The sequence below is a fragment of the Rattus rattus genome, chromosome 14, assembly GCF_011064425.1.
Source record: "Rattus rattus isolate New Zealand chromosome 14, Rrattus_CSIRO_v1, whole genome shotgun sequence".
NCBI lineage: Eukaryota > Metazoa > Chordata > Mammalia > Rodentia > Muridae > Rattus > Rattus rattus.
In genome coordinates this window covers 72092149-72108212 of record NC_046167.1, presented here as the reverse complement: position 1 = coordinate 72108212, position 16064 = coordinate 72092149, and the positions used below count along the sequence as shown (strand labels likewise).

At 39.4% G+C, this 16064-nt stretch overlaps 1 gene segment (V, D, J or C); it reads right to left on the bottom strand.

Moving 5' to 3' along the window:
• Positions 1-796: 796 nt before the first annotated feature.
• LOC116883253 lies at positions 797-1379 on the bottom strand. The segment is given in 2 exon segments: positions 797-1215; positions 1334-1379. Coding segments are annotated over 2 exon segments (465 nt in total).
• Between the last annotated feature and the right edge of the window lie 14685 nt (positions 1380-16064).

Genomic DNA, 16064 nt, shown 5'->3' with positions numbered 1-16064 from the left:
ATCTCTAAATGATGGTTCTGAATACTTTTTGCTCACCTTTATCTTCATGGAAAATGATTTCTATGTTTCTCTAATGTTAATCCACAAATTGGAATAACCAGTAAGTCTTATTGAGATTTTGCCTTGACTTTGTCTAAAAATCTTTTGCTTTTTCAAGTTATCTTTTCAGTTTTCATACAGAATCACTTCTGCCCTATGTGATACTGTGCATTTTGTGTTCAAGTCAGAGGTTATCCTACATTTAAAAGTCATCTATAATGGGCCTGCTTATAGAAGTTCATATTTCAAGCTCTTACCACACAAGCTCAAGTATCTGTGTGTTTAATCCTCTGTAGTTAAAAATTAGGTGGGTTTGGTAGTCATGGAAAGATACATTCCCAGGAATGGACTTTATTTCAAAGTTATTTTGTAGGTTGATAGAAGAAAATATCTTATCTAAACATGTACACAGTCATACACTCACAGGCTACATCACTCATACTCACCCACTGAGAGTGAGAAAGCAAAGGAGACAGAAAGAGACACAGGTAGAGAGAGGCAGAGACACATAACCAGAAAAATAAAGAGATGGAGAGATAAATATAGACAATCTATAGAGAAAGACCAAGCCACTATAATAAATAAATGAATACAAAACACCTATTAAAGAGGAACTCCGAAATTTGGAAAAAAAAAAAAGCAGTTGTACACTTTAATAGTTACTACACATTATAATTGTAGAGAGAATCCCTGCATAAAGGCAGTCTAGATACAAAGGATTGCCACACTCTCTTTCCTCTAGCTTTTTCTCTATAGGTCATAATCTGTCAGTAATAGGAGCTATGTGAGCTCTCTGCACCACCTGCTGGCCAAGAGTGTGCTCTACTGGAGGTTTGTGTTTCAGCTCACAATAATATTCACTCATGGTGTCTCTTGTACAGTAATATATGGCCGTATCCTCAGATCTCAGATTGTTCATTTGCAGGTATAGGGCATTCTTGGCATTGTCTCTGGAGATGGTGAATCTGCCCTTCACATTGTCTGGATAGTAGGTGCTAGCACCATCCCAATTAATGCTTGCCACCCACTCCAGCCCATTCTTTGGAGCCTGGCGGACCCATGCCATTCCATAGTCATCGAAAGTGAATCCAGAGGCTGCACAGGAGAGTTTCAGGGACCTTCCAGGCTGCACTAAGCCTCCCCCAGACTCTACCAGCTTCACCTCACACTGGACACCTGCAAACAGAAAATACTGGTTAGAAAACTGTACAAAACAAAACAAAATGAAGAAACAGACAAATTATTCTATTTCTCATGTGCACACAAAAGACAGACTCTAATCTTTGTGAATTACCTTTTGAAGTAAGGATAAGAAAAATCAAGCTGAGCCTGAAGTCCATGGTAAGTGCTCTGTGTTCAGTGGTGGTCAATGAATATGAAGACCTGGGAATTCAGGTCCAGAGCTCTCAGTCACAGCTACAGGGTCAGGGCAGAGCTGGTTTTCATGGCCACATGGAAGCCTTATTTGCATGTCTTCCTGTTGTAGCATGCTCTGGAGTTTGACTTGCACAGAAGGTATTGCTTGTAGCAGATATAAAACATCAAAGATACAGATGTCAGTGACAGAGTTTGACACAATATGGTAGTTTCACATTCACATATTTGTTTTAATTAAGATTTCATCATACTTCATTTAGTTCTGTTTTGTGCATATGCATAGAAATACTTTGTTTTCATACTGTCATGTGTCCTAGTATGAATGTGTAAGTCAACAGCGTCACACATAACTGTTTTTCTGGATGTAAGCGTAGTCTTTCCCACTGTCTCAGCTGTTCATGCCATATCCCTAATGCAGCTCCTGGACAGGGTCACATTTTCAAAGTTTTGGTAGCAGAACCCACTTATTTCTAGGGAGTTTTTGATATTGTGTTATTCATGACAAAATCTTTTCCCCAGGTCTTAGAATCCTGTCCTCTGGTCTTATAAGGGCTTGCACCTGAGACATTCCCAGTCCCTGTGTCTACCACTCAGAGTCCATGTAGACATATTTATCTTTGTGGCAAATTTGATATTTTTGCATCCAGATGTTCTGAATTCATTCCTTTTAAGTCCATCACCATTTTCATTTTACATGTTACACAAGGTAACATGTGGTTGTCTTTATGTTTTGTTAGGCTAGTTTTCATTTTCCTCAATTAATATAACTAGTATAACCATGGGAGGTCATTCAGTTTCTGGATGCTTTTTCCTATTTAATTAGTTCTCTGGTTTCTGTTCTCCTAATCCCTTTCCACACACCACACCTCAATTTGCTTTCACATCACCAATATTCCCTTATTCTTGGTACTCCCTGTCTTATACTTAAGGTGTGTTCTCTTCCTAGGTTTCTAGTTCCAAATGCTACAAAATATAATTCAGAACTTCAGACACCTAAATAACTTTTTACATATGACAGAAACAGGCAGTATTTGTCCTCTCAAGTCTTTGTTTTATTGTTTGAGGTAATATTTTCCAGTTGCATTTAAATTGGTCCAAAACACAGAGATTATGAATTAAAAGGACATAGAGGAAATGAAACATGTGAAGTTTGGGGTTGAGCACTATGAATTAATGTCTTGTGGACAGGACATGCCTATCTAATACATGTAATCAGGATGACTGTTATCTGAGTAATCACCACCGGAGACAAAGCCAATCATAACCTACATAACCTAATATGGACTTTGTAATATTTTCCAGGTCTTCTGTCTTAGTGAGGCACTGTTGGATATCTATATCTATATCTAATCTATATCTCTATCTATGTATCTATCTATGTATCTTTGTTTCTATGTATCTATGTATCTATCTGTCTGCCTATCTATCGATCGATCTATCTATCTATCTATCTATCTATCTATCTATCTATCTATCTATCTATCTCTCTCTCTCTCTCTCTATCTATCTATCTATCTATCTATCTATCTATCTATCTATTTCATGGAGAGGACCACATTTTTGAAAATGTGGTCACTGGTGGATTTTTTATTCAGCAATGCTTGCCTTTGTAAGCATGCACATATGGGCAGCATTTTTTGGAATAAAAATGGCATGATGTTGAGAGAGGTTGGCAAAGATGTGGAAGGGGACGTTGAGGAGGAACATAGGGCAGAGATGTAATCATATTAAACATATACATGTGGAATTTACAATTATAACTTAGAAGAAAAGGTGCCTACTTGATGGCTGAATTGTTTTAAGACAATAAATCCTTAAGAAAATGTTAAGAAATATGTTGCAATATATAAAAGGGGTGGATAGGTAAGGCAACCAACAGTGAAATCAATAGTAATGGAGGTTTTCTTTTTCCTTTTTTTAAATTTTACTGCACCGTATTTCAAGGAACAGTTTGTATCCATGACAATAGGATCAACATGACAGTTGCACATACTCAGACATTCAGGGGGCTCTTCTGGAAAAAGAGGTACAGAGACCTGAGGTGGTATGTAGTGTTTGTGTACATGCCAAGGTAACAATAATTATCAGAAAGATCATTTCATGTTTTACCTTAGTCATCTGGGGGCATCTGCCAGGTAGTCAGCAGGGCACTGTGACATTTTTTATGTGGTAGAGGTATAGGTAATACTTGGATTCATGCTTGTTTTGGAGAACAGGACAGGGACCAGGAGGAGGTGTAAATTTATGTCTTGGACTTTCTGCCTGCATGGAGCAACTGAAGAGTCCCTGGATGCTGAAAACATAACTACAGTTACTCTTGAGAGAAAAGGGGATGTTAAATAAGGTAAAGAATATTGGGGCTGTAGCGTATGTGGGCTGTGGCATGTGGGCTGTGTGAGAAACTTTAGAGAATAATTCTGGGAGCTAAAAGCCAAGGTCATTTATTATGTTGTTTTCTGGACTAGTAGGATAAGGGGAGGTTTAATCATATTTGCATACATATGGACTCAACAAAAACATGCTAGTAAGTAAACATCCTTGAATGCCAACTGTGACTCAATAAATTATTTTTAACATTCTGACTGAGGCAACTTCTGTCCCCCAAGGACTAGTTCTAAGCCAATATCACATAGGAAGAGGACCAAAGGTATGTGTGAGCTACAAGCACCGTTCAGTGAGAGTTTCCTCACAGGACTTGATGCCTCATGTCTCCTAACAGGGAGAGACAATGTAACTGTGAGTTCAGGAAATGAGCACAGAAATGCAAAATTATATTTCAAATGAAAATGTCATTTCCTGTCATCAGTGTACAATAATACAGGAGATTTCTGGGTCATGTGATTGCTATTTCTAAATCCATGGAAACCTGCATATTATATGCCAAAGTTGAACAGGATCATGTTCATGTTTCCCTCCATCCAGGCAACACTTATTTTCACTAATTTTTTTCAAACGTTCTCATATCATTGGTTATCAGAAATGTTTCATTTAGAACTCCATTTATGTTGTGATTGGAGATGTTGATTTTATAAAACCTCTTTTTCCGACATGTACTGACTAATAGGAGGCATTCCAGTTAGTTGGAAGAGGACAGAAGGCAGAAAGTTGTGTGCCCAAGAGAAAAACATGTCTCTTCTCTTTACCCTAATCTATGTTTTATCCTGGAGATTCACATCTCAGACAAGTGATAAAAATTGGTTTTTCTTTAGAAGTAAAATGAGAAAACTGTTAGCATTTTGTCTAAGCTCTGCCCCAGAATTACCTGACAATGGCCAGGTATGCCTGACTCATTGTAAAAGGGGTTGATTGCCCCTTCTCCTCTCTCTTGCTCTTACCTTCTTGCTCCCATACTGTCCTCCTGCTCCATCCCACTTTTCTCCTCATTCAACCCACCCCCTGACTCCAATGCTCAAGGCCAGCCTTTACTCTTCCATTTATCTACACACTGTGTCTCTGTGTGTCTTTCTCCCCTCTCCATGACCTGAATATATTCTATTCTATTCTATACTATACCTTATTGTGGCTGGTCCTTCAGGGGAAAAGGATGCCTCAGTATTTGCCTGAGGAGGTACCCCCTTACCATTCATCCTCCAAAACGTATTCCTTCTCTCACCCTTTATCTTTTTATAAACAACAACTACCCTGTAGAGTACTTCAGTTTTTCAAATAAAATATAATCACATGATATATTTAAGAGAATGGAATTGTGAGGGCATCGCCATTCTATTGGCTCTTCTATTCTACTATGGAAGAGCATCCCTGTCTGCATTATTTATTTGCCTGTTTACTTGCTTATTTTTTTTCTTTTTTTTCAGAGCTGGGGACCAAACCCAGGGCCTTGCGCTTGCTAGGCAAGGGCTCTACCACTGAGCTAAATCCCCAACCCCTACTTGCTTATTTATTTATTTTCAATTTACATCTAAATCACAGCCTCCTTTTTCCCCTCTTCCCAGGCTCCCCCGTAGAAATCTGTCCCCACATTGTTCTTTCCTCTTCTCCTCTGATAAGGGGAGTCACCATTGTGTACCTCCTCACCCTGGGTTGACTGTCTCTGCAGGAATAGACACATCTTCACTTACTAAGCTCAATAAGATAGTTCAGGTGTTGGGAAAGGAATCCAATGATAGGGAGTAGAGACCATGACAGTGACTGTTCCAATAGTTAGGGGACCCACATGTGGACAAAGCTGTGTATGTTTTTTACAGATATGTAGAGGGTCTAGTTCTGGCTCCTGCATGCTCCGTTTTTGGTGGCTCAGTCTGTTTGGCCTGGTATCTGCCTCAATATACAGCTGGATGAAGCCTATCAGGAGACAATTTTGTTAATTTCAAAGGAAAGACAGTTTTTGTGGGTTAATGAATGTCTCCATCCCTCCTTTTGGAGTCCTGGCATGATACAAGAGGTGGCCACTTCAGTCACTATATCCTGGCTGGTAGGAATCTCAGCTGGGGTTTCTCCCATATATTTCCCATGTACTCTCTTGTCTCAGGGATCTAGTTAGACAGCAGAGATTCCCCCAACACCACCATGAATATTTCAATTCTCAAGCCCTGTCATCTCTTGCCTCTGTCTGTCCAGACCTGATTCCCTTCCCCAGTCACCTCTTCATCTCTTCTCTCTACACAGTTCCCTTTCTCTGTCTACCTTGAGTGAGTATTTAATTTCCCCTTCTTAGTGAGATTCATGCATCATCCCTTGGACTAACTTACTATACAGTTACTTGTGGTTTTGGATTGTAGTATGATTGTCCTGCACATTATGACTTGTGTACACTTGTAAGTGAGTACATATCATATGTGCTTTATGGTTCTGTGTTACCTTATTCTGCACGATATTCTCAAGTCCCAATAATCTGCCTGAAAAATTCATGATGACTTTGTCTTTAATAGGAATAGTATTCCACTGTCTAGATGTTTCACATATCTTATCCATTTTTCAGTAGAGGGACACCTATGTTGTTTCAAGTTCCTGGCTATTGTGAACAAAGATGCTATGGACATTGTTGAGCAAGTGTCCCTGTGGTATAGTGGGTAGTCTTTGGGTATATGTCCAGGTACGATAAGGCTTAGTTTTAAGTTATAAAAATTCTCAGATTTTTGTAAAACAATAAAATGTAATTTGAGAGCAGTTGTACTAGTTTTCACTCCCACCAGCAATGGAGGGGTTTTGTTCTTGCTTCAAATCCTTGTCAGAATGTGCTATCATTTCTATTTTTGGTCTTAGTAACTTGGCTGCATGTAAATGGAATCTTAGTTAGAGTCCCTGACATTTAATGATGGTTCTGCATATTAAGGAAAGAGGTAGTGTTTGTCCTTTCAAGATTGTGGCAAATAGTTAGATAAAACATTTTTCATAGCGAGGAAGTTTTTATTTAATCTCATACTGAAGTTCTCTAAGTTTTTATCTGGCATAGAGATAGATGGTTGTGAACTAAGTTTGAACTTTGTTCAGTTTCAAGAAAACTTGACTCTTTGATGTTTCCCTGCAGACGCTGATTCAGGATTTGAGATCTGAATTATACAATGTGATTTCATTACTTCACATTGCTAGTATCCCCTGTAGACCCTTTCCTAGAGGCTGGAGGATCCAGTTTACAACATGGATGGTTAATGAGAAGTCAGAGATAGGGCAGTTGAGAGACAGGCTCTGTGAGAGATGAAGCAGGTCAGGTCCTGACTACAGCTGTATCTCTACAGAGCACCTGGGGTCATATGACATCACCAGCAGTCATACATATCACAGGTGTCGAGCCTATCTTCCTCTAATTAAAGCCTGAAACTCTTAGAGCTTGGAAAAGTCACCAGGTAGAGGAGTTCCATGAAAATAAAACATCTTGTCAAATGGAACCCCCAAACTGTTATGAAGAAAAGTAAAATTAAGGCAGGCTGAATGTGTGCCTGTGTACTGGAGGCTGTCTAGATAGATCACCAGCCAGGCCAGATGGGAAGGTTCATGCAAAGGAGAAAGGGCATGAGCAGGGAGGGGAAATTGCCTCAAAGGCCACTGTGCCTCCACTGCTGCTGCTGCTGCTACCTTTGCTGCTGCTGAAGGTGCTGCTACCTCCACTGCTACTGTAACTGCTGTTTCGCCAAGATGCTGCAACTGAGTTGCAGGTGAGTTCCTGGCAGTATTTTATGAGAGAAGTTATCTTCCCTGGTAGTGGTGTTACAGCTCTTATGACAGAAGCTCTCAGAAGGCAAAGTAATTTTCACACACCTTTATTCCTTCTGGATAATATGTATATGCACAATTTGGGGTGTGTTGGGATCTGATAGTAGATCCTTCCTATAGGCTAGGACTGAGAGGTTAGAGGTGTCTCATCTACATGTAGAAGGTCTTGGAGGTGTTGTTCCCTAAGTGAATAATGGCCAGAAATCTCTCTGGGTGTCAGGGTGGGGCTGCGGAAGACTGCAGTAGGCTGTAGTTTAGTGACAGGTGCCTGGTGCTAGGAGCAGACAAAGCTCCTACCATACCTCCGGATCTCTGTGGCTTCTAGCCTTAGCTAAACTTACCAAGCTTTCTTTCACTGCCCACCCCCATACAACAGATCATAGCTTAGACAGGGTAGAATGAGAAGAATAGTCAGTTAGATGGAAAGGGTTATTTCAATAATAATATGGATGGATGTTGGTCACAGTTAAGAAAAACATATTATATTCTTTATATATGGAAAGAAGGTACCACGAGTTGGTACTCAAAGTGATAATTGTTTTATCATTAAATTGTGGACATGTATTTGAAAACTTTGTTGTAGAGATGAATGCAATTGTCTTCAAACCTCATTTAAGTAAACAGTAGAAATGTTACTAAAATTGCAGACACAAAAGAAACAAAACTTTACCAAATCTCACTGTCTCAACCACAGTATTTCATTGAGTTTTCTTCATAAATATCAACTCAATAATTTGTTCTTATTTTATATTATTAGATTATAGAACCACTTAATGATTCTTCTATTGTGTGAAGAAACAAGAAGTTTAATAGAATATGACACTGAAGAGCATGCTCTAGAGAATTTCCACAGTTGGAAGAAGAGTTCATTTCTTTAACACTAAAAGCCATGCTCAACAGCACAGGGCATAACTACCTAGGTTCTGAAGTGATCCTGGAAATAACTTGTTGATCCTCAGCGCCCCCTACTGGTCCTAATAATCCCTGTAGGGAATTTTTTGTGCAAGTTCACACTACAATTCTTCACTGTTTCTGGGACAGTAGTAAGTGCCTGTGTCTTCAGTTTGCAGACTGTTCATTTTTAAGAAAACTTGGCTCTTGGAGGTGTCCTTGTTGATGCTCAGTCGGGATTTGAACGCTGAAATATAATCTGTGTTTCAATCACTCTCTATTCTTCCCATGCACTCAAGACCCATTCCTGGAGGATGTCCAACCCAGTTTGCCCCATAGCTGGTGAGAGAGAAACCAGAGACAGTTCAGGTGAGGGAACAGCGTCTCTGAAGGCTGGACCAGGACAGGTCCTGATTCCTTCATCTGCACCTGGGACAGGACACCTGGGGACAAGCAATATCACCATTAGTCATGCATTCCATAGCTTAAATGCCTAAGTCCCTCTCCTGAAATTCTGAAACATGTACAACTTGGAAATGTCACCAGGCAGAGCAACAGCACCAGGAGAGCCATGCTTTGATGGAGGCTCTAGTGTAAAAGAGATGGGGCTCCTCAGCTAGGCCTGGGCTTTCAGTCTGAGCATGAGGGCTACTTTGCATTGGGGAAGGTTCCTGAGAAGATAAAAGGAAGTGCAGGGGAGGATTTCTAGTTCCTCTCCATGTGCCCGAGATTTCATTTGTGTTTAGAGAAAATGGAGCTGAAAACTCAGGATCTTTACCCTGATAATGTTTGCATTTCCTATTCCAAATAAACAAAAGAAATTATTAGTCACATTGTGCAGGCCATGGAAGCATAAAAGGGGCGGGGGAATGGAGGTTTATAATAGGTGAATCTTTATTCATGCAATACAAGTAGAACAGGTTACCTTGTCTACAAGGCAGTTGTATATCATTATAAATTGCACTAGAGGATGTAGTTTGGAATTGGGGATCATTTTTCCACCAGAAAATCTTTCTCGGATACTTTTCTATAATTATTTTTTTTTAATTTTACATTTCATGATTCCCTTCAGAACAGTATTAATGGCACCTGCTACACCAGGTTTGTTTGAGAATAAAATACAAAACCACAGACTTTAAGTAGCCTTGGATTGCAATTGACTTTCAAGTTATCGTCACATTAATTGGCAACCATAAATGTCAGTAGGATGAGTACATATTATTTGCATTTGTTTTAGTATAAAAATATAGAAGTGATTATTATTTAATTCTGTGCAATAATACTGTATAATTATTACTTAGAAAATAGTGATCAAATTGTTTTCCAACTATATATTTATACTTTTTAAATTTTTTTAAATTTTTTTAATCTTTATTAAGTTGGGTATTTCTTATTTAGTTTTCAAATGTTATTCCCTTTCCCAGTTTCAAGGCCAAGATCCCCCTAACCTCTCCACATCCCCGTCTCTGTAGTGTTTCCTCCTCTCCTTTGTTGGGTACCCCAAAGTCATCACTGGGGGTCCAAAGGCAAGACCTCTTTGCTTTCCTTCCTCTAGAACTTTCTAGGCTATTCATTTCCCCACCCCCCATTGCGTTGAAAAACTTCTGGTCAATCCATGACCCTTTGGGTCATGGCTCTCATCCCATACCTGGTCCTGCCCCTTTTCTCCTGTCCTCATATTGTCTCTAAGTTCCTGCCACCCTCTATTTCCTGTGATGTTAATGTTTCCCCCTTCTAAAATGGTTCAAAACATCCACTTTGGTCTTCCTTTTGAATTCATATGGTCTGTGGGTTGTATCTTGGGTATTCCAAGTTTTTGGGCTAATATCCATTTATCAGTGAATGTATACCATGTGTTTTTTGGTGATTATTTACATCACTCAGGATGATATTTTCTAGTTCATAAATTTGCGTATGAATTTAATGATGTCATTGTTTTTGATAGCTTAGTAGTACTCCATTGTGTAGATGTACCACATTTTCTGTATCCATTCCTCTGTTGAAGGACAACTGGGTTCTTTTCAGCTTCTGACTATTATAAATAAGGTTGCTATGAACATAGTGGAGCATGTGTCCTTGTTATATATTGAAGCATCATTGGGGTATATACCCAAGAGTGATATAGCTGGGTCCTCAGGTAGTACTGTGTCCAATTTTCTGAGGAACTGCCAGACTGATTTCCAGAGTGGTTGTACCAGTTTGCAATCCCACTAACAATGGAGGAATGTTCCTCTTTCTCCACAACCTCACCAGTATCTGCTGTCACAGGAATTTTTTACGTGATCCATTCTGACTGGTGTGAGGTGGAATCTCAGGGTTATTTTGATTTGAATGTCTCTGATGACTAAGGATGTTGAACATTTCTTTAGGTGCTTCTCAGCCATTCTGTATTCCTTACTTGAGAATTTTTTGTTTATCTCTGTACCCCATTTTTAATATGGCTATTTGATTCTCTGAGTCTAACTTCTTGAGTTCTTTGTATTGGATATTACCCCTCTATCAGATGTAGATTGGTAAAGATCTTTTTCTCAATCTGTTGGTTGCCATTTTGTCCTAATAACAGTGTCTTTGCCTTACAGAAACTTTTGCAATTTTATGAAGTCCCATTTGTCGATTGTTAATAATAGAACCTAAGCCATTGATGTTCTGTTCAAGAAATTTTCCCCAGTGTCCATGTGTTTGAGGCTCTTCCCCACTTTTTCTTCTATTAGTTTGAGTGTATCTGGTTTGATGTGGAGGTCCTTGATCCACTTGGATCTTTGTACAGGGCAATAAGAATGGGTCAATTTGCATTCTTCTACATGCTGACCTCCAGTCGAATCAGCACCATTTGTGGAAAATGCTATCTTTTTTCCACTGGGTGGTTTTAGCTCCTTTGTCAAAGATCAAGTGACCATAGGCATGTGGGTTCATTTCTGGGTCTTCAGTTCTATTCCTCTGATCTACCTGCCTGTCGCTGTACCAATACCATACAGTTTTTATCACTATTGCTCTGTAATACAGCTTGAGGTCAGAGATGGTGATTTCCCCAAGTTTGTTTGTTTTTTTTTTTTTGTTTTGTTTTTTTTTTTATTGTTGAGGATAGTTCTTGATGTTCTGGGTTTTTGTTATTCCAAATGAATTACCAAATTGCCTTTTCTAACTCTATGAAGAATTGAGTTGGAATTTTGATGGGGATTGCATTGAATCTATAGATTGCTTTTTGGCAAGATGGCCATTTTTTTTATAATATTAATCCTGCCAATCCATGAGCATGGGGAGATCTTCTTTGATTTCTTTTTCAGAGACTTGAAGTTCTTGTCATACAGATCTTTCCTTTGCTTGGTTAGAGTCACACTTGAGGTATTTTTATATTATCAGTGGCTATTGTGAAGGATGTCATTTCCTAATTTCTTTCTCAGCATGTTTATCCTTTGAGTAGAGGAAGGCTACTGACTTGTTTGAGTTAATTTTATACCCAGCCACTTTGTGGAAGTTGTTTGTCAGCTGTAGGAGTACTCTGGTGGAACTTTTGAGGTCACTTAAGTATACTGTCATATCATCTATAAATAGGGATATTTTGACTTCTTCCTTTCCAATTTGTATCACTTTGACTTCCTTCTGTTGTCTGATTGTTCTGGCTAGGACTTTGAATACTATATTGAATAGGTAGGGAGAGAGTGGGCAGCCTTGTCTAGTCCCTGATTTTAGTGGGATTGCTTCAAGTTTCTCTCCATTTAGTTTGATGTTGGCAACTGGTTTGCTGTATATTGCTTTTACTATGTTTAGGTACGGGCCTTGAATTCCTGATCTTTCCAAGACTTTTATCATGAAGGGGTGTTGAATTTTGTCAGATGCTTTCTCAGCATCTAATGGGATGATCATGTGTTTTTTTCCTTTGAGTTTGTTTATATAGTGGACTACGTTATGGATTTCCATTTATTGAACCATCCCTGCATCCCTGGGATGAAGCCTACTTGATCATGATGGCTTTTGTAGTAGGATCCGATGATCTTCCTAATTTCCTCAGCTTCTGTTGTTAGGTCTCCCCTTTCATTTCTGATTTTGTTAATTTGGAAACTCTCTGTGTACCCTCTGGTTAGTCTGACTAAGGGTTTATCTATCTTGTTGATTTTCTCAAAGAACCAACTCCTGGTTTTGTTGATTCTTTGTATAGTTCTTTTTGTTTCTACTTGGTTGATTTCAGTCCTGAGTTTGATTATTTCTTTCAATCTACTCCTGTTGGGTGCATTTGCTTCTTTTTGTTCTAGAGCTTTTAGGTGTGCTAGTGTATGTTGTCTTTTAGGAGGCACTCAGAGCTATGAGTTTTCCTCTTAGCACTGCTTCCATTGTGTCCCATAAGTTTGGGTATGTTGTACCTTCATTTTCATCAAATTCTATAAATCTTTAATTTCTTTCTTTATTTCTTCCTTGACCAAGTTACCATTGAGTAGAGCATCGTTCAACTTCCATATGTATCTGGGCTTTCTGTCATTTTTGTTGTCCAGTCCTAGTTCATGGTGATCTGAGAGGATACATGGGATTATTTCTATATTCTTGTATCTGTTGAGGCCTGTTTTGCGACTGATTGTACGGTCAGTTTTGGAGAAAGCACCATGAGCTGCTAAGAAGAAGGTATATTCTTTTGCTTTAGGATGAAATGTTCTATAAATATCTGTTAAATCCATTTGGTTCATAATTTCTGTTAGTTTCTCTGTGTCTCTGTTTAGTTTCTGTTTCCATGATCTGTCCATTGATGAGAGTGGGGTGTTGAAGTCTCCCACCATTATTGTGTGAGGTGCAATGTGTGCTTTTAGCTTTATTAAGGTTTCTTTTATGAATGTAGGTGTCCTTGCATTTGGAGCATAGATATTCAGAATTGAGAGTTCATCATTGGTGGATTTTTCTTTTGATGAATATGAAGTATCCTTCCTTATCTTTTTGATAACTTTGGTTGAAAGTCAAATGTATTTGATTATTAGAATGTCTACTCTAGCTTGTTTCTTGGGACCATTTGCTTGGAAAATTGTTTTCCAGCCTTTAACTCTGAGGTAGTGACTGTCTTTGTCACTGAAGTGTTTCCTGTATGCAGCAAAATGCGGTGTCCTCTTTACATATCCAGTTGATGTCTTTTTATTGGGGAATTGAGTCCATTGTTGTTGATAGATATTAGGGACCAATGATTGTTTTTTCCTGTTATTTTTGTTGTTAGAGGTGGAATTATGTTTGTGTAGCTATCTTCTTTTGGGTTAGTTGAAAGAAGATTACTTTCTTGCTTTTTCTAGGGTGTAGTTTCCCTCCTTGTGTTGGAGTTTTCCATCTATTATAGTTTGTAGGGCTGGATTTGTGGAAAGATATTGTGTAAATTTGGTTTTGTCATGAAATATCTTGGTTTCTCTATGTATGTTAATTGAGAGTTTTGCTGGCTATAGTAGCCTGGGCTGGCATTTGTGTTCTCTTAGAGTCTGTATGACATCTGCCCAGGATCTTCTAGCTTTCATAGACTCTGTTGAGAAGTCTAGTGTGATTCTGATATATCTGCCTTCATGTGTCACTTGACCTTTTTCCCTGCTTTAATATTCTTTCTTTGTTTTGTGCATTTGGTGTTTTGACTATTATGTGACAGGAGGAATTTCTTTTCTGGCCCAATTTATTTGGAGTTTTGTAGGCTTCTTGTATGTTGATGGGCATCTTTTTCTTTAGGTTAGGGAAGTTTTCTTCTATAATTTTGTTGAAGGTATTCACTGGCAATTTAAGTTGGGAGTCTTCACTCTCTTCTATACCTATTATCCTTATGTTTGATCTTCTCATTGTGTCCTGGATTTCCTGGATGTTTTGGATTAGGAAACTTTGGCATTTTACATTTTCTTTGATCATTGTGTCAATGTTTTCTGTGGTATCTTCTGCCCCTGAGATTCTTTCTTCCATCTCTTGTATTCTGTTGGTAATGCTTGTGTCTATGACTCCTAATCTCTTTCCTATATTTTCTATCTCCACGGTTGTCTCCTTTTGTAATTTCTTTATTGTTTCTATTTCCATTTTCAGATCCTGGATGGTTTTGTTCAATTCCTTTACCTGTATTGTCCTTTATTTCTTTAAGGGAGTTATTTATGTCCTTTTTAAAGTCCTCTAACATCATCATGAGTTGTGATATTAAATCAAAATCTTGCTTTTCTGATGTGTTGGGCTATCCAGGGCTTGCTGTGGTGGGGAAACTGGGTTCTGATGATGCCAAGTGCCCTTGGTTTCTATTGCTTAGGTTCTTGCCCTTGCCGCTCACCATCTGGTTATCTCTCCTGTTAGCTGGTCTTGCTGTCTCTGACAGTTGTTTGACCCTGCTATAAGCTTCTGTCAGCACTACTGGGAGACCAGCTCTTTCCTCTCAGGATCTGGGTACAGAGAGCTCTGGCACAGGGTCAGCTCTGGGCACAGGCTGCAAATACATTCTATAAAGACACCCATCCGCAATTTTCTCACCCTGTAATTGTGAGTAATTTCTTTGGACACATTCAGCCAAAACTATTTCTCCCTTAATACAATGTTCAGGAAAGGTGCATTCAAATTTTCTTCATCTTTTTTTTTCTTTTCTTGCCAAGGAACCACCACACCCCTTGGCCTCTGACCCCTCAGAACTGCAGGCAGAGAATGGACCAGGTCCTCTCTGGCAGGAAAATCAAATGCTTTTTGTACTTTCAAAGACTTCTTGGTGATTCAGTTCTGATTGATGTGCCCAGCACCTCAGAGTTTATGCAACACTTTCGTCTATGCTTTACAATGACGGGGGTGAGAACTTATGATTTATCTTCTTTTATAGGTGGAGAAACTGGAGGTCAGAAAGTAGGGGGGAAGAAAGCTAAGCAGGAGAAAGGGAGAGAGAGAGAGAGAGAGAGAGAGAGAGAGAGAGAGAGAGAGAGAGAGAGCTGCATGGGTCATTCATTGTCTTCTGAGGGAACTTTAGTGTATGAAGTCTAAATGCATCAACAGCTCCAGGAAGGATGAACTACAGGCTGCAGCTTACCTCTGAGGAAACTGAAGCTTGGACAAGTGAAAGAACCTACCAGAAATGGGCAAGACTCCGATGTAACACCAGCCCTTCCCAGGATCCTCTTTTCTGGGGTTGCCTCAGGGTTCTCACCACTATGCAGCTCTTCAAGGCTGTCCTATGGAGTCATTGCATGTGCCGTCATAGTCTAGACAGTGTGACTAAAGGGTGGAGGCGGAGGGCTGTCCAACTCTCTGGGCCTCTGAACTCAATGAGGAGCAAGAACAGAGAGGCCTTCTGGAAGAGGACAGGGATCAGACTGGGCTGTTACTGCCACCTTTGTGAATTCTTACCAGGCCAAGGAGAAGCAAAAGTATCCAATTACTCCTCCTGCCAAACTGGAGAAATATCATCCCAAAATCCTTTAGAATTAGCAAGGAGTTTGAAGACAGTTGTCCAGTGCCAAAGCATGAACTACTAACCACAGAGGGGGAAAAATCATACCACTTAGATTCGGAGACTCACCGCCTCTCTCTTCACCTACCTCTGCTGCTTGTTAGTTGCGTGTGCTGGTGCAAGTGACTTTACCTTCTCTGGAATTCAGTTCCCAAATGTGGGCGGTGTC